This window comes from Oncorhynchus keta, chromosome 32 (assembly GCF_023373465.1).
Source record: "Oncorhynchus keta strain PuntledgeMale-10-30-2019 chromosome 32, Oket_V2, whole genome shotgun sequence".
Classification (NCBI taxonomy): domain Eukaryota; kingdom Metazoa; phylum Chordata; class Actinopteri; order Salmoniformes; family Salmonidae; genus Oncorhynchus; species Oncorhynchus keta.
Window position 1 is genome coordinate 12,630,222 of NC_068452.1, and position 24,742 is coordinate 12,654,963.

Sequence of the window (24,742 nt, forward strand, 5' to 3'; positions counted from 1 at the left end):
TTAGGTAGTTGCTGATATTTAATTCAGGTGAGTACAATGTATATTTTATTTTCAGACAAAAAGTTAAAGTGTAGGAAGCATGAGTTTTTACTCACCAGTGTAACAACACAATGTGGTTAAAGACCTATTAACTTAGTCGTAGCCACGATTTGGTTACATATGAGGACAAACAGTTATGTTTTTGTTTAATAGTTACAAAATTAAAATGACAAGTATGACAATTGGGTACTTTTTCCACCACTGGATTTTTATAACGATCACTTGCGTCATGCAGCCATTCCTCTGAGTAACACCGCTGTCTGAAACACTCATCCAGACATTCCTCCGAGTAACCCCGCTGTCTGAAACACTCATCCAGACATTCCTCTGGGTAACCCCGCTGTCTGAAACACTCATCCAGACATTCCTGAGTAACTCCGCTGTCTGAAACACTCATCCAGACATTCCTCTGAGTAACCCCGCTGTCTGAAACACTCATCCAGTCCTCTGAAACACACTCATCCAGCATTCCTCTGAGTAACTCCTGTCTGAAACACTGTTCTGAAACACTCATCCAGACATTTCCATTCCTCTGAGTGGGTAACCCTGCTGTCTGAACACTCCCAGCTTCCTCTGTCTGAAACACTCATCCAGACATTCCTGAGTAACTCCCTCTGGGTAACCCTGCTGTCTGAAACACTCATCCATTCCTCTGACATTCCAGACATTCCTCTGAGTAACTCCGCTGTCTGAAACACTCATCCAGCCATTCCTCTGAGTAACTGAAACACTCCCAGACATTCCTCTGTCTGAAACACTCATCCAGACATTCCTCTGGGTAACCCCGCTGTCTGAAACACTCATCCAGACATTCCTCTGGGTAACCCGCTGTCTGAAACACTCATCCAGACATTCCTCTGGTAACCCCGCTGTCTGAAACACTCATCCAGCCATTCCTCTGGGTAACCCCGCTGTCTGAAACACTCATTTCCAGACATTCCTCCGAGGTAACATCATCCAGACATTCCTCTGGGTAACCCCGCTGACATTCCTCTGTAAAACTCATCCAGACATTCCTCTGTCTGAAACACTCATCCAGACATTCCTGAGTAACTCCGAGTAACTCATCCAGCCATTCCTCTGTCTGAAACACTCTTCCAGACATTCCTGAGTAACTCCGCTGTCTGAAACACTCATCCAGACATTCCTGAGTAACTCCGCTGTCTGAAACACTCATCCAGCCATTCCTCTGAGTAACATTCCTTCTCTGAGTAACTCTGCTGTCTGAAACACTCATCAAGCCATTCCTCTGCTGTCTGAAACACTCATCCAGCCATTCCTCTGGGTAACCCCGCTAACACTCATCCAGCCATTCCTCTGTCTCTGAAACACTCATCCAGCCATTCCTCTGATTCCACTCATCCAGACATTCCTCTGGGTAACCCCGCTGTCTGAAACACTCATCCAGCCATTCCTCTGGGTAACCCCGCTGTCTGAAACACTCATCCAGCCATTCCTCTGGGTAACCCAACTGACTGAAACACTCATCCAGACAGTCGGCTTGTTTGTCATAGTCACTATGTGTACTACAAATCCTGTGTATGCGACTGTATTGGCTGATGGGGAGGATCTTTTTTTAGGGGTGTAGGGTGGAAGCTGTCCCGGAGTAACAGGGAATTTATGCCCGTCGGCTTCCTGTATAGGTCTGTGCTAAAGCCACCCCCCTCCCTTTTAATCAAATTGTCCAGATAACTTGTTTCATGCCATCAAAGGTGAGGGTGAATTTCAGATGTTCACTGTTTGTATTGATGAAGGAGTGGAATCAATGAAGTTCCTCTGCAGTCCCCTGGAATAGAAGGAACACTTCATCAAAGGAAGCCATTTACAGAGCCTGGTGAGGTGCTAGAATGGTTTGTTAGGGCTGACAATCACATTATTCTCAAACAACCCCACAAACAAATTGGGAAAATTAGATGCTATTTTTACATTACAATGACCATAATGCACTGCGTGTCTACTTGCCGTGTCTGTTTATTTTACACCTGCTATGTAAAAGAGACAGAAGAATGCACAATGGTCAATGCTATCAGGGATCCTTGGGAAATCTCTACCCTAAACCCTGACCTTAACCCCTACCTTAACCATTTTAAATATCAACTTCAATGGGCTATGGACGTCCTACTTTAATAACTGACTGATCCATTCATCCTTCCATCCCTCCTCAGCCTTCCTCTCCTCTGAAGACCCAGTGAGGGTGGAGCTCAGTCAGAGAGCTGTTGAGGGACTGGTTAGGAAGAACACTTCTACAGCCAGAGAGGTGAAAGGTCACACATGGTTTAGATGGTAAATATTTATGTCCCCTTAGCGGTTCATCACATAAGCAGAAGGTAATATGTTCCATCATCCATGTTTATTTACATTAGTGCAAACTGTCCACTGATATTGGTGTAATTTCTCACCCCTTTCGGCTGTATGAAAGTTAATTTTACCGTCAGGCACATGCATTTGTATTTTGATATTATGAAGGTAATTTGTGTAAAATATACTTTTCCCCACTCATTCACCCCATCTTTTACATTGTTTATGCATATTTGGTGGCCAGACTCAAATTCGGAACACAATGCCCATCCTGGCTGATCTAAACATAATGCAGCATATTGTGACTTTTGTGCATCCAGACCTAATGCAGCTTGGAATGATCAGATGACAGAAGTCACATTTAGGTTCCAGGGGTAACTGAGGCCTTAGATGCTCCATATCTTGTTTTATTTAATATGACTAAATGTGTTGCAGGGGCAGTCAAGAAATGGAACGGCAAAGCCACAGAACATGACATAAGCAGAGCTGTGGGAGACCACCTCAAGCCCCTGGTAGAGCCAGGGGTGGTGTTTACCACTCCACCTCGCCTTTAGCAGGCTGGAAAAGTGGGAATATACTGTTTTTCATACTAAGATGGACCAAGAGTCTGTTGATTGATCATTCATTGGGTTAATTTGTTTTTGCAATATGTTCAAACCATATCAAGCTTTATTTATACAGCACATTTCAGACATGGATGCAAAACAATGAGAATAAAAAACAGAAGACTAACAACTGAAAGACTAATGAGCATTGTAAGGAAATGCCATTGATTAAAATATTAACAATATGCTACATCCAACCCAAAACATAACTTGTTTTTTAGGAGGGGTTCCGATAGACACTATGGTGTTCACTGAAAGTTGACTAGTAACAACAACTGGGACCTAAAAGACACCCACCATGAGACCCACTAAATCTGCCCAAGAGGAAAACAAAAGAAAAACCCAAAACAAACTGAAAGACAGGAAGCAAACCAAAAAAGTTGAGCAACTGAAGGTGTTGACTCTCTACATCTATCAAGACAACTGGAGCACTGGCCCAGACACTATTAAATAGAACCTGGACCAGCTCAGGTGAAACACCTTCCCACTAACGAGATGGACAAGTCAGCACAGGTTTAACACATACTGACTAACGAGCTAACAAACCTTTTTTTTGTTAGTCACTTTTTGTTAAATCTCATAAATAGTAACTATTTCATTTCAGAGCCTGTATATTGCAGCTGGGGCTAATATCCATATCATGTTGAAATCAATTGATAAGGGGGCAAACGTTTAAAGCTTCATTGTGACATCATAAAAATACTCCTACGATGTTAAAACATTAATTCATTGATATCATGAAACAACTCCTTCATGTATTTTCTGATGTTTAATAAGAGATCTTTTATCAGAGTATCTCTTCCCACATTGATTACAGCTATGAGGTTTCTCTCCTGTGTGTGTTCTTTGGTGTACAGTCAGAGAACCAGATGTCGCAAATCTATTCCCACATTGACCACAACTAAAAGGTTTATCTCCTGTGTGTGTTCTCTGGTGTAGAGTCAGATAGCTCGAAGTAGTAAAACTCTTCCCACATTGATCACAGTTAAACGGTTTCTCTCCTGTGTGTGTTCTCTGGTGTACAGTAAGACAGCTAGATGAATTAAAACTCTTCCCACATTGATCACAGCTATAAGGTCTCTCTCCTGTGTGTGTTCTCTGGTGTACAATAAGACCACTAGATGAAGTAAAACTCTTCCCACATTGATCACAACTGTAAGGTTTCTCTCCTGTGTGTGTTCTCTGGTGTACAATAAGACTGCTAGATGAAGTAAAACTCTTCCCACATTGGTCACAGCTATAAGGTTTCTCTCCTGTGTGTATTCTCTGGTGGAATGTCAGAATGTTTGATCTAGCAAAACTCTTCCCACATTGACCACAGCTATATGGTTTCTCTCCTGTGTGTGTTCTCTGGTGTATAGTCAGATATCTAGAAGTAGAAAAACTCTTCCCACATTGACCACAGCTATAAGGCTTCTCTCCTGTGTGGATTCTATGATGAATTTTAATGCCTGATGAGGAGGTGAATCTCTTCCCACAGTCAGAGCAGCAGTGAGTTCTCTTCCCAGTGGGTCTCTGCAGGTGTTTCTTGACATGTCCTGATGTGGAGAGACTCTTCTCTGCCTCATCAGCATCATGAGGTTGTTCAGGCTCCCCAGAGGATCCACGATAGTCCTGTATCTCTCCTGTGTGAACAACAAAGACGGATGATTAAAGGCCCACAACAGCGGTAATCCACTGTAAAAGATGATGCCAACAGCGTAGCCATAATGTTCGACAACAATTGAAGTCTGTAATGGATGTTAAAATTATTTGACATTTGCCTTAAAATGAGCAAGAATAGTCATTTTGTCTTGTTTTCACATAAGTAGTGACATCAAAGATTGTAGGCTAGAAGTAAGATATTCATGTTGTTGAAACTAAGCAGTGTGCCAGAAGTCTTTTGGTCTCCAATATAGGCCCCTTTGTGTTTGCTAAAATTGCGGCACGATGGCAATTTGATTGCAGAAACTTCTCCCTGCTAATGAGGAAACCGATAGTTATGGATGTACTATATCTGCCTGGAGCAAAAATGGTGAGCAAAGATTTGACTTTTTTACAATGTATTCTGAATGTGAAAAAACTCAGGGGAGTAACCTCCATTTCCAGGTTGCTTATGAGTACATTTCACACTACTTTGGATTATAATTGTAAGGCTTGTTTGAATGTCCTGTTTGCTACAGTATTAAGATGTGTAATTATTGAAAAAACGCGTTAATGACAGTATCCATTTGGGTGTTGTCAATAAAGTTCAGATATTTATTTTTAAAATTGTATTTAACCAGGTAGGCCAGTCGAGAACAAGTTCTCATTTACAACTGCGACCTTGCCAAGACAAAGCAAAGCAGTGTGGCAAAAAAACAACAGTTACACGTGGGATAAACAAACGTACAGTCAATAACACAATATAAAAATCTATATACAGTGTGTGCAAATGGAGTAAGGAGGAAAGGCAATAAATAGGCCATAGTAGCGAAGTAATTACAAATTAACACTGGAATTATGGATGTGCAGATGATGATGTGCAAGTAGAAATACTGGTGTGCAAAAGACCAAAAAAAGTAAATAAAACATGGGGATGAGGTAGGTAGTTGGATGGGCTATTTACAGATGGGCTGTGTACAGCTGCAGCGATCGGTAAGCTGCTCAGATAGCTGATGCTTAAAGTTAGTGAGGGAGATAAATGTCTCCAACTTCAGCAATTTTTGCAATTCGTTCCAGTCATTGGCAGCAGAGAACTGGAAAGAAAGGCGGCCAAAGGAGGTGTTGGCTTTGGGGATGACCAGTGAGATATACCTGCTGGAGCGCGTGCTACGGGTGGGTGTTGCTATGGTGACCAGTGAGCTGAGTTAAGGTGGAGCTTTACCTAGCAAAGACTTATAGATGACCTGGAGCCAGTGGGTTGGTGAAGAATATTTAGCGAGGGCCAGCCAATGAGAGCATACAGGTCGCAGTGGTGGGTGTTATATGGGGTATTGGTGACAAATCGGATGGCACTGTGATAGACTCCATCCAGTTTGCTGAGTAGAGTGTTGGAGGCTATATTGTATTTGACATTGCCGAAGTCAAGGATCGGTAGGATAGTCAGTTTTACAAGGGTATGTTTGGCAGCGTGAGCAAAGGAGGCTTTGTTGCAAAATAGGAAGCTGATTCTAGATTTAATTTTGGATTGGAGATGCTTTATTTGAGTCTGGAAGGAGAGTTTACAGTCTAACCAGACACCTAGTTATTTAAGTTGTTCACATATTCTGTCAGAACCGTCCAGAGTAGTGGTGCTGGACGGGCAGCGATAGGTTTAAGAGCATGCATTTAGTTTTTCTTGCGTTTAAGAGCAGTTGGAGGCCCCCGAAAGAGTGTTGAATGGCACTGAAGCGCGTTTGGAGGTTTGTTAACACAGTGTCCAACGAAGGGCCAGATGTATACAGAATGGTGTCGTCTGCGTAGAGGTGGATCAAGAAATCATCCGCAGCAAGAGCGACATCGCTGATATATACAGAGAAAAGAGTTGGCCCGAGAATTGAACCCAGTGGTACCCCCATAGAGACTGCCAGAGGTCTGGACAACAGGCCAGGTCGATGAAGATGGCGGCACAGTACTGTGTTTTATCGGTGGCAGTTATGATATCGTTTAGTACCTTGAACGTGGCTGAGGTGCACCCATGACCAGCTCAGAAACCGGATTGCACAGCAGAGAAGTTACGGTGGGATTCGAAATGGTCAGTGATCTCTTTATTAACTTGGCTTTTGAAGACTTTAGAAAGGAAGGACAGGATGGATATAGGTTTGTAACAGTTTGGGTCTAGAGTGTCACCCCGTTTGAAGCTTTCCAATCTTTAACAATCTTGGACGATACGAAAGAGGTTGAACAGACTAGTAATAGGGGTTGCAACAATGGCTGCGGATAATTTTAGAAAGAGAGGGTCCAGATTGTCTAGCCCAGCTGATTTGTACGGGTCAAGGTTTTGCAGCTCTTCCAGAACATCAGCTATCTGGATTTGGGTGAAGGAGACCCTTGGAGGCTTGGGCAAGTAGCTGCGGGGGGTACAGAGCTGTTGGCCAGGGTTGGGGTAGCCAGGAGGAAAGCGTGGCCAGCCGTAGAGAAAAGCTTATTGAAATTCTCGATTATCATGGATTTATCAGTGGTGTTAGTGTTTCCTAGCCTCAGTGCAGTTGGGAGGAGGTGCTCTTATTCTCCTTAGACTTTAGTGTCCCAAAACTTTTTGGAGTTAGAGCTACAGGATGCAAATTTCTGTTTGAAAAAGCTAGCCTTTGCTTTCCTAACTGACACAGGAATGGCAGAATTGACGAAGTCCAGCAGCGGGGGGGAGATTCTTCTGGTTAGGTTGGGGTGGCAGCGTAGCCTAGTGGTTAGAGCGTTGGACTAGTAACCGAAAGGTTGCAAGATCGGATCCCCGAGCTGACAAAGTACAAATCTGTCGTTCTGCCCCTGAACAAGGCAGTTAACCCACTGTTCCTAAGCCGTCATTGAAAATAAGAATGTGTTCTTAACCGGCTCCACCTAATCCACCTAACACCTAATCCACCTAATTGATGACTGGCTCCCCTCTAGTCATTTGTGTGTCTTATTTATTTAATCAAACAGCGTGCTTAAAGCATCATATGTTCAGTACATATAGATTTTATAAAAACACATTGGGCGATTGGTAGAAATTACAGATGACTCTTGGTTGACCAAGATGTATTTTAGTTGGGGACAACAGTAGAACATGATTTTGGGGCTCCCGAGTGGCGCAGCGGACACTGCATATCAGTGCTTGAGGAGTGGATCAAATCCAGGATGTATCACAACCGGGAGTGATTGGGAGTCCCATAGGGTGGCTCACAATTGGCCCAGCGTCGTCCGGGGTAGGTAGTCATTGTAAATAAGATGTTGTTCTTAACGGACTTGCTTAGTTAAATAAAGGTTACATTTAAATGAATAAAAAAGTGTTTAATGACCAACCATTTTTTACAAATCTGTCAAGACACCAACTTTGAGGAAGGTTTAAAACAAAGGTTTCAAGCCAATTCATGAATGCAATTGAATCTAGGTATGTCTTGCCTTTAATGTAATGGCATGAAACAAATTGGCTGAATATTACACAATGACTTAACAGCGCTAATAATTTGCCCCCACAGGAAATCTACACTGGCAATTATAGAATATACTATATAGCCGCAATCTGTTTAAAACAATCATTTTGACCTCGTGGATGGCCAGTCACTGTATTCATCCTGTAGTGAATTCTGGGGGTAGCCCCGAGCTGAACTCAAACCTGGGTCCAGTGACTGTCAAGCCAACACCTTATAACTGTTACACCAAGATTTCTGAACTTCTTGATGAGGTCGCTTAGTGTTAGGTTACGGTTGCTACAATATCGTTCTCTATGAATTTGAGAGTGGTTATACTTCTCCTTCCCCCATCCCTCAGCTGTTTACCAAGCCTCTGGGCAGCCATTTTGTTGCTTTTAATTAAAAAACCCACACAACCCAGCAATCTGCAGTTCAAACAATAACAAATCTGTCATTCCACCACTGTTTAGGTAATAAAATTATTATGGGGTTGGAGAAATATAACTACTTTCAAAATTCATAGACAGACCTATGGATGCAAGGACTGACCATCAACATTATAGTTTTAACCATGTTGAGGCTGGACAGTGTTGATCTACATTGTTTCTAAACATTCGAGTAAAAAAAAGCTTATTTGGGGATCTGATGGAGTACAACAGTTGACCTAAGCTCATGAGGCATGTTATACTCTTCAAGAATCAATAGCTATAAATAAATCATTTAAAAGTCACAATATGGATGTAGCAATTGCAGATTTCCGCTTTAACACCAAACATCAGTACAACTGCAGAGTTTGAGCCTCTGTTTTTAAGACAATACTTACTAGTGTTTATCAGGGAACGGTTTCTCAAAACCATCTTATGGCTAACTGCACGGTTAGAACCATCGGACACCTTAAGATGCGTTTGGGAAACCGGGCCCAGATATCCAGGGTCCTCCTCTTCTTCCTCCTCCTTTTTGGACGGGACGGTCATCTCCCCCTCCTCCTCTTTCAATCCATAAACTGCATACTCCTCCTCTTTCACCCTCTACTTCTTGTTTTATTGTGATAGCCTCCTCTTCATTAGAAGGAGAGTAGCTTACTGGCCGCATGGTCGGAGATGTTAGCTAGGCCAATGCTAACTTAACCAGCTCGCTAGCTGACTAATAACAACAACACCGTAAATATGAAATTAAAACGGATAACTAACTAGATGACAGAAGTGGGTTTAAAACACAGTGGCTAATATACACGAAAGCGTCTAAAGAGCTTTATTGGTTCGGCTATTTTGTCTAGCAAGCTACCGAGGTGGCTGACTAACTGTTGCTGCTGCTGAAAGAAGCGTTCCGTCCACTAGATCATACGTCACAATAACAGCATAACCTTAAATTCCCAGACCGCCATTTGCTGACTGGAGTGGGTAACGCAGTTGAGTAAAACGTATATTTAATTTTCAGACAACAAGTTAACGTGTAGGAAAGCATGACTTTTGAAAATCATACCACCTTGCTCCTTTTTGTTTTGTCAACTTTTCGGTAGGGATGTTACGTTTGATACCGGAGCTTCGAGGCATGCGTCCAAATCTCCAAGCAGTAAACTTCAAAGCAGTGTGTTAATTAATGCCTGTATCACTTTATCAGCAGCACGTCATCAACGACGTCTGAAGATTCATTTAATCGAACAACCACCTGATTGGTTTGGTATTGGGCTGGTTCGACACTGCAGGCGACTGATTGATCTACAAATGTTGATGAATAAGTATATGAGAAGCGAGACCAAGTTGAGACTCTGGACAAGGCGGATATGGTATAGTAAAGGCCGTTTATTATAGCGGAATAATATATGGTAAAACGTGCTGCACGGCTCCTTTCGGCCAGTTCTTATGGAACCGTCAGAAAGAAGAGACCTAAAACATGATGGGCAGTCCATTTTATACATTTAAATGACATGTAGATTCTGGTAGTCCTGGCCTCGGGTAGGTTGCTTGTAGGTGATTGACAGTCCCCTCCAGTCTGGTGTCCGTATCCCATTGGTTCTTGACAGAGTTCTTTGTCTTTGGAGCCCATCCCGAAGAAGTTCGAGTGTGTATGTGTGTAGGAATTTCAGTGTCTATGTTCAGTGTATATGTTATCTCAGTCAGCCCCCCGTACGGGGTAGTACCAGTGTTAGTATACACAGAAAGACAGGGGGGAGGGGAAGGTTTATGACACAGTGTGCAAGCTATTCTATCATGCTTTGGCCACAGGCAGGCAACAGTCAGTGAATGCGTTATTACATGTGTTAATATGTTACTACAATAACGTGTTAATATGTTACTACACAAATCACCTCGCATGATAAATAACTACTCATTATGATTTATAAATCAGTCAGCCAGTCACCATTTACCCACAATGCAGCATGGATTTGATGCTCTCGAACACGGCCAGTGGTTTAGTAAATGACAAAGGCTATGCTGCTACGTGCTACGGTGTGCGATGTCATCTCTAATAATGACATAAAGGCTATGCTGCTACGTGCGTGCTACGGTGTGGGATGTCATCTATAATAATGACATGAAGGCTGTGCTGCTACGTGCTACGGTGTGGGATGTCATCTCTAATAATGACATAAAGGCTATGCTGCAACGTGCTACGGTGTGGGATGTCATCTATAATAATGACATAAAGGCTATGCTGCTACGGTGTGGGATGTCATCTGTAGTGTCTTAACACTTAGTACTTATTTATGTAATAAGAAAGACTCTGAATACAAGCAATTGAACTGGAGCTTCACATTTACTCAAACGAGTTAGTACCAGAATAACATAGAACAATACTGCGCATGACCAAGGGCGCGACATCCTTAAAGGGGACATCAGTAATTAACAGAACATAACATTCCTTCTCTTATACAATCAGAGTTACTTTTACCAAACCACAACTGAAACATTTCCCAGAACTTGTTGTAGTTATTTTGCATCTTTTAATTTGAACTTGAACAGTTCGTTTTTGTTTGTTTGTTTATAAGTCTAGTCTGTCTGGTGGTCGGTGCCTTCGTTCTGGGTAGCGCCTCAGATTGTCTGGAGGCTCCTGAACATCCTCAGTGTGTGCTTGTTCCATTATAGCGTCTGCTATAGCAGCACCTTCATCAACACGTTCCCTTCTTTCAGCCTGGGGTCTCTTTACTGCCCCACCGTCCTCTACAGTTCCCTGTGTGTCACTCTCAGGATCTCTCTGTGCCTGTTCTCTCTCGATTGTTGTGCTGTTTTCCGTGGAATGCCTTTGGTTAATGTGACGCCGCCACATTATGTCTGGGCTCACTTGAACCTGGTAAGTTCTGGGTCCCGTTTGTGTGTGTACGGTCCCTCTTGTCCATTTCCCTCCTCTTCTGTAGTCTCGCACCATCACTTCCATGCCTGTTTGGAGATGGCGCTCCCGGCCACCGGAGAGCATCTTGGCTTGTTTGTTCAGCACTTCATTACGCCTGTTTGGCTTCATGATGTCCAGCTGTGTGCGGAGAGGCCTCCCGAACATCAGTGCGGCTGGGCTTTCATTTGTTGTGGCATGTGGGGTGTTTCGGTTAGGAGGCCAGGAAGTTGGCCAGTTTTGTTTGCAAAGTCCCTTCATCTCGTTTTGCTGCACATAGTCCTTGCTTTAGGGTTTGCACAAAGCGTTCTGCCAGCCCATTGGTGGCAGGGTGGTACGGAGCTGAGGTTGAGTGTTTGATTCCATTTGCTGACATGAATGTTGTAAACTCGTCACTTACAAAAGCTTGCGCGTTGTCACTTACAAAAGCTTGCGCGTTGTCACTTACCAGCTGCAGTGGCAAACCGAAGCGTGCAAACGTTGTTCTGAGACACTCTATCGTCTGAGCTGAGGTGGAGGAGTCAGTGCAAAACACCTCTGGTCATTTGGAATGGGCATCAACTATAACCAGAAACGTGTGCTTTTCAAAGGGACCAGCGTAGTCCACATGAATTCTCTGCCATGGCTCTGCGGGCCATTCCCATGGGTGGACTGGGACAGGAGCAGGCATGTGAAGGGTTTCCAAACATCCACTACAGTTCTTTGCCATATTTTCTATCTGTTGGTCCAGACCTGGCCACCAGAAGTGGCTCCTTGCGAGCAGCTTCATTTTGACAATTCCAACATGACCTTCATGAAGTTGCTGCAAGACTAGATGTTGGCATTTCTGGGGTATCATGACTCTCATTCCCCACATCAAACATCCTTGGTGCGTTGTAATTTCGTTTCTCCGCTGGAAATACGGAGTCAGCTCCTTTCTGCCAGTAGCTGGCCATCCTGACATGGTGTAGGTGTACACTTTTGACAATGTCACATCTTTCCTTGTCTCATGTTTGATAACTGTGCTTGTGACCGGTAGTGCCTCAAGCTGAGCGGTATGGAACATGTCTACTGCATCCACACTCCTTTGTTTTTCTCTTGTACACGGCAGTCTGGATAATCCATCTGCATTTGTGTGGGGGATGACGGCTTAAACTCAATGTCATACATATGACTGGTAAGGAACAGGGCATATCGCTGTAACCTGGCTGCTGTCATTGCCGGAATGCATTTCTTTGGACTGAAAATGGAAAGCAACGGCTGGTGATCTGTAACCAGTGTGAAACGCTTGCCATATAGGTATGCGTGGAATTTCTTGACGCCCCACACTAGTGCCAGTGCTTCTTTGTCGATTTGTGAGTAGTTTTTCTCTGCATTATTCAATGTTCGTGACGCAAATGCAACTGGCCTCTCTGACCCATCTTTCAGTGTGTGTGAAAGGACTGCCCCTAATCCATAAGGGGACGCATCACAAGCCAACTTCACTGGTATTTCAGGGTCGTAATGCACCAGGACCTGTTCAGGTGTTATGAGCCGTTTTGCCTCCAGAAATGCATTTTCACACTGCTCTGTCCACCGCCATGTCCTATTCTTTTCCAGGAGCTGATATAGAGGCTGGAGTACTGCTGAAAGGTTTGGGAGGAATCTTCTGTAGTAATTGATCAGTCCCGTGAAAGATCTCACTTCTGTGATATTTTGTGGTCGTGGTGCCTGTACCACTGCCTCGATTTTGTCCTGTGTTTTGTGCAATCCATTGCAGTCAATCTCATGTCCACAGAAGACAATCTTGTCTTTGAAGAACTCACACTTCTTTAAGTTTGCCTGTAGACCATACTCTTTCAGTCTTTTCAGGACCTCTTCCAGGTTAGCCAGGTGCTCTTTGTCGGTGCGTCCTGTTATGATCATGTCATCCAGGATACACTGGGTTCCTGGGATTCCTTGCAAAATCTGGTCAATAGTTCGTTGCCAAATGGCTGGGGCTGATGCAATGCCAAAAACCAGGCGGTTATACCTGTATAGACCTTTGTGTGTGTTTATTGTCAGGTACTGTTTGGAACTCTCTTCAACCGGTAGCTGCAGGTAAGCATGTTTCAGATCGATTTTACTGAAGTGTTTCCCACCAGCTAGTGCAGCAAAGATGTCATCCAGGCGTGGTAGGGGGTATTGGTCCACATGCAACATTGGATTCACAGTTACCTTGAAGTCCCCACACATTCTAACAGACCCGTCTTTCTTCACAATAGGAACTATGGGTGTGGCCCATTCGCTTCTATCCACTTTCGTCAGGATCCCTGTATCCTGCAAGCGATCGATTTCCGCTTTCACCTTTGGTCTCAGGGAGTATGGAACAGATCTGGCTTTGCAGAATTTTGGGGTTGCGTCATCTCTTAGTACAAGTTTTGCTGTGAAGCCTTTTACTGTTCCCATCTGATCACTGAAAACTGTGTTGTATTTCGTCTGCAAGTGTTCCAGTGTTTGGTCTCTGCCTTTCTCTTTGGACTGGAACGTGTGGAGCATTTTCAAGTCACACCAATTCAGCTTTATTTTGAAAGTCATTCCCTGACAAATAATGGGGGGCCAGTTCCAGGCACCACATACAGCTGTAACTGCTGTGTTTGCCCCCCATAATGCACTCTGACCTGCAACGCCCCCATTGGGCTCAATCTCTCTCTTGAGTATGTCTTCAGCAACACATTTGTGTTCTTCAGCTTGATAGCCTTAAAGTGCTCATTGTAGACAGTAGTGGAAATTATAGACACTGCAGATCCTGTGTCCAGCTCCATTTTGAGGGGTTTGCCTTCGATATCTGGTGTCACCCATATTATGCTACTGCTGGGAGAAGTCACTGTGTTTACTCCATTGTACCAATTAATCGTTCATCTGAATCACGAAAACGTTCCGCGATGAGGAGTGGTTTAGGTGATTTTGCAATATCTCCACAATCTCTGAATGTTTTATTTGAGGGCTTCAGAGGGGCAGTCAGATCTCTTAGCAAACTATATGTTTTTGGGCCAATTAAACTCAACAACGCTGGTACTCTTTTGTTGTCAGCAATGTCGTTTGCAATGAAGTACTGTTCCAGTCGTTCAATGTAAGTTGCCCAGTTTTCTTGCGTGTCATCAAACACATCTATTTTCCCGATGCTAGCCATTCTCTTTACCTCCGGCTCCACGGGTCTTTGATCTGCCGCCTCGTTCTCGTCAGCTCTCCCCTCGTCTTCACTGCTTGCTAGCTGTTGTGCTACAGGGTCAAAATCTTCCTCTCTTCTTACGAGCTCCATCTGTATTTGTGATGCACACTGCAGGTAATCATCCTCGTCGCCATTGTAGTGTCTTAACACTTAGTACTTATTTATGTAATAAGAAATACTCTGAATACAAGCAATTGAACTTGAGCTTCACATTTACTCAAACTAGTTAGTACCAGAATAACATAGAACAATACTGTGCATGACCAAGGGCGCTCCATCCTGTCAAAGAGGACATCAGTAATTAACAGAACATAACATCATCTATAATAATGACACAAAGGCTATGCTGCTACGTGCTACAGTGTGGGATGTCATCTATAATAATGTCACAAAGGCTATGCTGCTACGTGCTACGGTGTGGGGTGTCATTTAAAATAATTTGGCTGTTCTAAATTCTGTGTTGCCCAAAGCCTTGAGTATTGAACCTATTTTTGAGACAATTGGCTGTAAAGCGTCAATGCTTCAGGAAGCTTTGTTTACCCATCATGGAATCTTATCTATTTTGGATGTTGGTGATTTTCTCTGCCATCATTCTGTATATCTCTGCTCTTCTGATCTGCAGTCAAGTTTTAGTTGGGTTTTGTTAGTTGGGTTCTAACTGGTCTCCATTCGAAGACCGTAACAAAAAGTGAGACAACGTGGAGATAAAGAAGAACAAAATATATTTATTAACTGAAGTAAAGTAAATACAATTAACACGGGTGTGTGTTTAGTCAGTAGTGTAAGTGGTCGCGTGTATACATGTGATAATGAGGGGTGTTGAAAGGTGCCAACGCAAACAACCAAAATTGCCACAAAAAATGGCACAATCAAAATCTGCCATTTCACTGATTACCCTCCCGGCTCCGCCCACTGACATCCTATTAAGGAAAACAAGAGCAAAGAGAAAGAATTCGGCAGACAGAGTGGGAGGGTCATCACAGCAGTCTGATGATATACCAGGGACTATGCATGCAGTTAGGTTTGTATGCAGTCTAATGATAAACCAGGGCCTGGTGATGCAGTTAGGTTTGTATGCAGTCTGGTGATATACCAGGAACTGGGGATGCAGTTAGGTTTGTTTTCCTCTAACTATTCTCCAGTTTGCTCCCAGCTGCTTTCAAAGAACATAGATCACTGTTAAACCAGGCTGCAGAGCATTTCTAGTTTGACAGATAAAATCAACCAGTGTGTGAATATGAAACTGCCTTAAATACAGATGTGAAGGACAGTATGTTTTAAATTCTCACTCAAAATATGCACTGCTCAATTTGAACGTCTCAATATAATATTATTTCATGAAAGGAATGAAAAATACATTTGTGTGCAACAAAAAAAAAGTATCTTAACTGCGTTTCCAACACCAATCAGCGATGTGCGTCTTTCAGGCGATGCTGCGAGCGTAATGTATAGTCTAGTGGACGGAACGGATCAACAACGAGTCAGCCACCTTTGTAGCCAACAAAGCCGAAACATGTAGGCTGTTTCTGTGCATATTTGCCTCTGTGTTTTAAATATGCGTCTGACATCTAGTTAATTGCCCCATTTAAATGTTATAGGTACATTGTTAGTCAACTAGCTGGCTTCATAAATTCGCCTAGCACTAAACCAGTCGCTCATGCTAACTGGCTAACATCCCCAACCATGAGCTCACTGATGTTAAAGAGGAGGTCTGCTGGACGGAGAAAGAAGCTCTTGGGCTGAACATTGTCGTGAAAGAGGAAGAGGTGGTTGTCACTGTTCAAATAAGTAGAGGGTGAGGCTGTTACCGTGAAATAAGAAAAATAAGTTACAGTGAAAGAAGAGGAAGACGAGTTCAGAGTGAAAGAGGAGGAGGATGTTACAGTAAAAGAAGAGGAGGAGAAAGAGGAGGATGCAGTTTTTGGAGTCAAGGAGAAAGAGGGAGAGAACGGTCATATTGACAGAGGAGTCAGAAGATCTGATTACCACCAGTAAGTACTGTCTTAATAACGGGCACTAACTTTCCAAATGTTTTGAACGAATGTGTAGTTTTTAAGCAGCATGCTACTGAAATTCTATACTTACATTTTGTTCTGTACTATAGGAATTTGTTATAATATAATGTTAAAGTTACATTTTAAAATGGGTGGTTAAAGCCCTGAATGCGGATTCGCTGACAGCCGTGGTATATCAGGCCGTGTACCGTGTGTATGACAAAACATGTATTTTTACTGCTCTATTGGCCATATACCACACTTCCTCTGGCCTTATTGCTTAACTGTGACGTGTTTTTACCAGGCGCATGCACGCTGACTTCCGTCGCCAGCTGGACTGTTTTCTCTGACACGCTTCCAGGTTAAGTGTGTCAAGAAGTAAAGTGTGGCTTGGCATGGTCGTGTTTCAGTGGACGCATGGCTCTTGACCTTTGCCCCCGAGTCCGTAGGGGAGTTGTAATCACGAAAATGGGTAAAAGTACAAAAATATATATAATAGTACTTAAATTAGACTTTTGTTTTTCCACAACAATAATTCCATAAATCCCAGGAAGAGTAGCTGCTACCTTGGCAGGAACTAATGTGGATCCTTAATAAACCTTATTTAAACATGCTTATTAGCATCAAAGTAGATGACATGCAAGACTACAAATAATAATAAACTTCTTACGTTACGTATGATGGAGGCAACTGTGTTCTTGAGGAACTCTACACAATCCTGTCTCAGAGCTCTACGGACAATTCCTTTGACCTTATTGCTTGGTTACCTGTGGGACTTTATATAGACAGGTGTGTGCCTTTCCAAATCATGTCCAATCAATTTAATTTACCACAGTTTGACTCCAATCAATTTGTAGAAACATCTCATGGATGATCAATGGAATCAGGACGCATCTGAGCTCAATTTCGAGTCTCATAGTAAAAGTAAATAAATGTGCAAAAATGTCTAAAAACCCCATTTTTGGTTTGTCATTATGGGGTATTGTGATGCCATTATGGGGTATTATGATGTCATCATGGGGTATTGTGTGTAGATTGATGAGGGGAAAAATCTTCCATTTTAGAATAAGGCTGTAACGTAACAAAATGTGGAAAATGTGAAGGGGTCTGAATACATTACGAATGCACTGTATACTCCTGGTAGACTTTTCTACCACTGGGAGAGTTTTATACTGCTGGCAGAGTGTTGGCAGAGTTTTCTACAATTGGCAGTTTTGTGTCATGTGATACGTGGTATAGAAAAATCCAATCTTGGGAGAGTACATGGGAGGCACTCTATCTGCAGGTGTCTATTTGTTCAAAACCACTGTTACAGGAGCCCCTCCACCCTATGGTGGGATGGATCATGTCTACAGAGAAACCTAGATTTGAATACTTAGATTTGTGTGTATTGGGTATATGTTGTGAAATTGTTAGATATTACTTGTTAGATATTACTGCACTGTCGGAGCTAAGACCACAAGCATTTCACAACACCCGCAATAACATCTGCTAAACACGTGTATGTGACCAATAAAATGAGATTTTGATTTGAAATAAATGTCCTATTTATCAAAGGTGCTTTTGGCTGGGGTCAAAATGACACCAAAGGATTTGAATTTGTTAAAAGTCCATATTGATACAGAAACACTAAACCATGATTTAGATTTATTAAGAACAAGTTGATTGACAAAGTAATTAAACATTTGAATATTTTAATAAACCACATTTTGACTATGATAAAAGATATGCCTTTTGGGGTCAAAATGATCCATGTCAGAAGTATGGTTCAATTTAAATATATAGTGGTGTGTAAAGTTTGTTTTAGATTCTCACTCATTAAACACGAATAAAGCAACACATGCTTATTTTTGAACGACTTAATATTAAACTTTTATGAAATAAATGAAAAATGTGCGTCTTTTAGGTTCCGGCGACGCTGCCAGTGTGACGTATAATCTAGTGGACGGGACGCTCCTTCAACAACAACAGCTAGTCAGACACCTCGGTAGCTTTCTAGCAAACACAGCTACAACATTCACGCTCTTTACACTGTTTTTGGTGTATATTAGTCGCTGTGTATTAAACGCACTTCTGTCATATGTATTTGTTGACCCATTTAATTATATATTTACTTTGTCAGCTAGCTGGTTTGCTAAGTTAGCTTAGAGCTAGACTAGTCGCTAATGCTAGTGTAATGAACCTCGTCTGTCGTTTGAAGAGAGTCAGACCGAAATGCAGCGTAGGTTACTCATGTCTTTTAATGAAGACAATTGCGGTACATGAAATAACTGAAGAAAAAACAACAAACGAGTGAAACTAATACAGCCTATCTGGTGACTAACACAGAGACAGGTACAATCACCCACGAACTACAACGCACTCAGGCTGCCTAAATACGGTTCCCAATCCGAGACAACGAGAATCAGCTGACTCCAATTAGGAATGCCTCAGGCAGCCAAGCCTAACTAGACACACCCCTAATAATACACACTCCCAATTAATACAAACCCCAATACGAAATACAACATATAAACCCATGTCACACCCTGGCCTACCCAAACATATAACAAAAACACAAGATACCATGACCAAGGCGTGACAGAACCCCCCCCTAAGGTGCGGACTCCGGGACGCACCTCAAGAGCATAGGAGGGTCCGGGTGGGCGTCTGTCCATGGTGGCGGTTCTGGCTCGGGACGTGGACCCCACTCCATAAATGTCCTAGTTCCTCCCCTTCGCGTCCTAGGATAATCCACCTTCTCCGCCGACCATGGCCTAATAGTCCTCACCCTGATCCCCACATAACTGAGGGGCAGCTCGGACAGAGGGGCAGCTCGGGACAGAGGGGCAGCTCGGGACAGAGGGCAGCTCGGGACAGAGGGGCAGCTCGGGACAGAGGGGCAGCTCGGGACAGAGGGGCAGCTCGGGACAGAGGGGCAACTCAGGACAGCAGGGCAGCTCGGGACAGAGGGGCAGCTCGGGACAGAGGGGCAGCTCGGGACAGAGGGGCAGCTCGGGACAGAGGGGCAGCTCGGGACAGAGGGGCAGCTCGGGACAGAGGGGCAGCCCGGGACCGAAGCAGCCCGGTACTGAGGGGAAGCCCGGTACTGAGAGGGAGCCCGGTACTGAGAGGGAGCCCAGTACAGAGAGGGAGCCCAGTACAGAGAGGGAGCCCAGTACAGAGAGGGAGCCCAGTACTGAGAGGAAGCTCAGTACTGAGAGGAAGCTCAGGCAGGTAGTAGGCTCCGTTAAATCCTGGCTGGCTGGCGGAACTGGAAGATTCAGGTTGACGGGCAGATCTGGAAGATTCAGGTTGACGGGCAGATCTGGAAGATTCAGGTTGACGGGCAGATCTGGAAGAGACTGGTTGTCTGGCAGATCTGGAAGAGACTGGTTGTCTGGCAGATCTGGAAGAGACTGGTTGTCTGGCAGATCTGGAAGAGACTGGTTGTCTGGCAGATCTGGAAGAGACTGGTTGTCTGGCAGATCTGGAAGAGACTGGTTGTCTGGCGGCGCTGGGCTGACTGGCGGCACTGGCGGCGCTGGGCAGACTGGCGGCGCTGGGCAGACTGGCGGTACTGGCGGCGCTGGGCAGACTGGCGGTACTGGCGGCGCTGGGCAGACTGGCGGTACTGGCGGCGCTGGGCAGACTGGCGGCGCTGGGCAGACTGGCGGTACTGGCGGCGCTGGGCAGACTGGCGGTACTGGCGGCGCTGGGCAGACTGGGGGCACTGGCGGCGCTGGGCAGACTGGCGGCGCTGGGCTGACTGGCGGCACTGGCGGTGCTGGGCAGACTGGGAGCTCTGGCGGTGCTGGGCAGACTGGGAGCTCTGGCGGTGCTGGGCAGACTGGCGGCGCTGGGCTGACTGGCGGCACTGGGCAGGCGGGAGACTCCGATAGCGCAGGAGAAGAGAACAGCTCTGGTTGCGCTAAACAAGCGAGGCGCACTGGAGGCCTGGTGCGTGGTGCTGAACTGGTGTTACTGGCGAGAGGACATGCACAGGAAGCCTGGTGCGGGGAGCTGCTACCGGAGGACTGGTGTGTAGAGGTGGCTCTGGATAGACCGGACCGTGCAGGCGCACTGGAGCTCTAGAGCACCGAGCCTGCCCAAGCTACCTGGCTCGATGCCCACTCTAGCCCGGCCAATAGGAAGGGCTGGTATGTGTCGCAGCTGGCTCTGCACCCGCACTGGAAACACCGTGCGCTCCATAGCATAACACGGTGCCTGCCCGGTCTCTCTAGCCCAACGGTGAGCACAGGGAGTATGCGCAGGTTTACTACCTGGCATAACTATTCTCCCTTTTAGCCCCCCAATATTTTTTTGGGGTGACTTTCCGGTTTCCAACCGCGTCGCTGTGCTGCCTTCTCATACTCACGCCTCTCCGCTTTAGCTACTTCTATTTCCTCCTTGGGACGGCGATATTCTCCCGGCTGCGCCAGGGTCCTTTTCCGTCTAATATCATCTCCCAAGACCAGAAGTCCTCATATTGCTGCTCCTCACAATTAACAGGAGAGTAGGCTCAGGTCTGACTCTGACTCTGCCACTCTCTCTCTGCGCTTTCCCGTTACCTACGGTTCTCGCTCTGTAACGCTGTGCTCTCCTTTTCGATTCCATCAGTGTATAGCCCTCTTCGCATTGCTGTAGGGAATCCCAGGCGGGCTCCTGCACTCGCTCTGGGTCGGCCGCCCACCTGTCGATTTCTTCCCACGTCGTATAATCCCTGCTTCTGCCGTCCATAACGTCCTCCTTTAGATCCTGCCAGTTCACACGCTGCTCGGTCTGTGAATGGTGGGTGATTCTGTAATGAACCTCGTCTGTCGTTTGAAGAGAGTCAGACCGAAATGCAGCGTGTAGGTTACTCATGTCTTTTAATGAAGAAAATTGCGGTACATGAAATAACTGAAGAAGAAAACAACAAATGAGTGAAACTAATACAGCCTATCTGGTGACTAACACAGAGACAGGTACAATCACCCACGAACTACAACGCGCACTCATGCTGCCTAAATACGGTTCCCAATCCGAGACAACGAGAATCAGCTGACTCCAATTAGGAATCGCCTCAGGCAGCCAAGCCTAACTAGACACACCCCTAATAATACACACTCCCAATTAATACAAACCCCAATACGAAATACAACATATAAACCCATGTCACACCCTGGCCTACCCAAACATATAACAAAAACACAAGATACCATGACCAAGGCGTGACAGCTAGCTAGTTAACGACCCCGCCTGTGAGTTCACTAAGCTACTCTCCTCCTGATAAAGAAGAGTGTAATATTTGTGTTGTGGAGAAATAACCAGGCAGGAGACGGGAGTACAGTTAGTTTTCGTTTAGTCAAAACCCCTCGTGCTCTACAGTTCCCGGCACCCCAGTGCGCATGTGCATTTCCTATTAGGTGTAGTAACGTAACACTGCCGTAATGCATTACTGCTTAGTAACAGCACAGTAACTAATATAAACAGATGTAGATCACAGATACTACACTCCTCCCCCATAGTGTTTAACTCCCAGAGAATAAGGTAAATATGTTAGGTAACTGCTAATGCAATATCTGAACAATGCATTCTTAATCATTTTTCAAATACTGTGTTGAAGCAGACTTTTCAGAGCCCAGCACAAATCCAGGGGATTATTCTTCCCCGAAGATGGAGTTTGTGTCCTAATAACTAAGCCAGGTAATGTCCTTTTTCTTTCCTTTTATCTAGGACATATTAAAGTGTTTGTTTTACTGTCTGTTACCTCCTTAACCAGCTCAACTCACAGGTCAAGCATTTGAGGTGCCCTTCGCTGTCGAATACGATATCTCCGCTACTCCTGGGCTCCCTGTGGTGGGTTCGGGTGGAGGGTCAGGCTCTGTCTCTCCCGTACGTCCACAGTCAGGAGAATAGTCCTGGGGGTCGTTATTGTTCTTGTTCTCTCGGCATGTCTCTGCTGGGGCGTTGGACCGTAGCAGATGATCCACATTTGGCGATGACCAATTTGGACTTGGTAAGTTAAAGGTCCTCTGCTTTGCAAGATCACACCTGAGTTCCACAGGCGCTTAAGGGTGTCTGAAATCACGTACCATCACCATCTCTTCCTCTTTGAATTTGTGAGGTACCACCACCCTTGATCCCCACAGAACACACCCTTGATCAGTGGACAACTGGTCTTTCTTGTCGATGAATGGACAAAAGTTATCGTCATTTACGAAGGTTGGCCAACCGCCTAATGTTAAGTCCAATACTTTGGAAAGCACTGGGTCTTTCCTTGTTTCCTCTGCTATGTCAGAAGCAGATATGGGCAGTTCATCAATGAGAGAGATCTGGAAGACTGCTCTATCATCTTCACTGTCGGAGTCACTATTGCATGGTATTCTTGATAGTGCATCGGCATTTGCGTGATCACTGGATCGTCTGTACTCAATCTCGTAGTCGTAGGCTAACAATATCAGAGCCCAACGTTGCATTCAAGTGCAGGTTGGTATAGCTGATTTTGGTCCAAGGATGGCCATCAGAGGCTTGTGATCTGTCAGCAGTTGGAACTTCCTTCCGTAGAGGTATTTGTGAAACTTCTTCACTACGAATATTATGCTCAGGGCTTCCTTCTCAATTTGAGCATAATTTTTCTCACTTGGTGACAGAGTCCGTGATGCAAATGCAATAGGGTGTTCTTCACCTGACGGTAGAACATGTGAGATGACGGCTCCTACTCCGTATGGAGATGCATCACACGCGAGTCTCAGCTTCATCTCTGTGTTATAGTGGGCAAGCCACTTGCTCTTTAGCAGACGCTGTTTGCAAGTCTTGAATGCTTCTTCGCATTGTGGGGACCAATTCCACTTTGTATCGGCCTGCAGCAGTTGGTGAAGCGGATGCAACAATGTGGACAAGTTTGCCACAAACTTTCCGTAATAGTTCAGGAGCCCCAAAAATGACCTCAGCTCTGAGATATTTGTGGGTGCTGGTGCGTTTACGATTGCTTCCACCTTGCTGTTGGTTGGGTGCAGGCCTTGTGCATCAATCTTGTATCCGAGATACTCCACTGAGTCCTGGAGGAACAGCGTTTCATTCTCACTCCGTATTTCTCCAGTCTTGACATCACTTTATCCAGCACTACAAGGTGCTCTCCAATGGTTGGTGCTGACACGAGGATGTCGTCCATGAAGCACACAACATGGTCTTTACCGTCCAAGATCTGATCCATTGTTTGTTGGAATATCGCTGGAGCTGTCGAAATTCCATAGGCCAAGCGATTGAATGAATAGCCCCTTATTGATGGTCAGATACTGTTCTGACTCCGGATCCAGCTTCAGTTGCTGGTAAGCGAATGCCAGGTCCAGCTTACTGAAAACCTTCCCACCAGCTAGAGTGGCAAACAGATCTTCAGCGTTTGGTAGTGGATATTCCTCTGGTAGTATGCAGCGATTTACTGTGACCGTGTAGTCACCGCACATTCTGACGGTCTTGTCTTTCTTTGGGGACTACAACAATCGGAGCGGCCCAGTCGCTCCTCGCTACTTTCGTGATTATGCTCTTCTTCTGTAGGCGTTCCTGTTCCTTCTCTACTGCTTCCTTAAGAGCATAGGGAACTGGACGTGGTTTGTGAAAGATAGGCTTGGTTCCTTCTTGCACTCTGACTTTTGCTGTGAAGTCTTGTATTTCACCGTAGCCATCTTTGAAAAGTTCTTTGTGCATCTCCAGCATGTTAGTGAGTGTAGTCTGACTCACTTGTTTGTCATTTCTGAGACTGAAGATTTCTCCCCAGTTCAACTTGATCTTTGTAGCCATGTAACAATGACAAGCGGTAGCGTCCACTCCTTTCCCTCATACCGGACTGGTACCTGGATCTGCCCTAACACAGGAATAGTGTCACCAGTGTATGAAGAAAGGCGGATGGACGCGGGCTGAAGAGGGCACTCTTTCAGTTTTTCTTTGTAGAGTCTCTCTGGAACCAGAGATACAGACGCTCCGGTGTCCAGCTGCATTTTTACTGGTTTTCCCGCTAACTCCATGTTGAGATAGATTCCATCTTTTAGTTGTTGAGCTGTGTACACTGTGAACAGTTCCAATACTGTTTCAGTTGTACCTTCCTCTTCTTGTGCTGCATCTGACACTTTGTGCGCTCTTGCTGTGCGTTTTGAGGCTTTACACACTCTGTAAATGTCCAACCTTTCCACAATTGTGGCACTTTTCCTTTTGGAATCGACATTCACTGTGCTGATGATTATCTCCCTCACATCTGTAGCAACTTGGCTTAAACCTTTGAGATGTGGGCTGCTTTGTTCT

At 44.8% G+C, this 24,742-nt stretch overlaps 4 protein-coding genes across 4 annotated transcripts in view; 2 read left to right on the forward strand and 2 right to left on the reverse strand.

Annotated features, from left to right (window-relative positions):
• Nucleotides 1–24,742, forward strand: part of LOC118365743 (zinc finger protein ZFP2-like) — a 426,011-nt gene that overhangs the window by 346,084 nt on the left and 55,185 nt on the right. The gene's annotated exons all lie outside the window — the stretch shown is intronic.
• LOC127914402 (uncharacterized) overlaps nucleotides 1–24,742 on the forward strand; it is a 267,695-nt gene that overhangs the window by 178,639 nt on the left and 64,314 nt on the right. The gene's annotated exons all lie outside the window — the stretch shown is intronic.
• Nucleotides 1–24,742, reverse strand: part of LOC118365099 (zinc finger protein ZFP2-like) — a 323,918-nt gene that overhangs the window by 15,445 nt on the left and 283,731 nt on the right. The gene's annotated exons all lie outside the window — the stretch shown is intronic.
• Nucleotides 2,549–9,846, reverse strand: LOC118365119 (gastrula zinc finger protein XlCGF17.1-like). The gene is made up of 2 exons (XM_035747077.2): nucleotides 8,817–9,846; nucleotides 2,549–4,567 (listed from the first exon to the last, which is right to left on the reverse strand). Exons 1-2 carry the CDS (start codon nucleotides 8,965–8,967, stop codon nucleotides 3,678–3,680), a joined length of 1,041 nt encoding a protein of 346 aa, XP_035602970.1. The 5' UTR covers nucleotides 8,968–9,846; the 3' UTR covers nucleotides 2,549–3,677.

What these genes read in the sequence shown, in the direction of transcription:
- LOC118365119 (XM_035747077.2), bottom strand. Translation starts at nt 8,967, where the DNA reads ATGACCGTCCCGTCCAAAAAGGAGGAGGAAGAAGAGGAGGACCCTGGA. An exon ending in CCGTTCCCTGATAAACACTA is followed by an intron (nt 4,568 to 8,816) that starts GTAAGTATTGTC and finishes TTGTTCACACAG; the next exon opens with GAGAGATACAGGACTATCGT.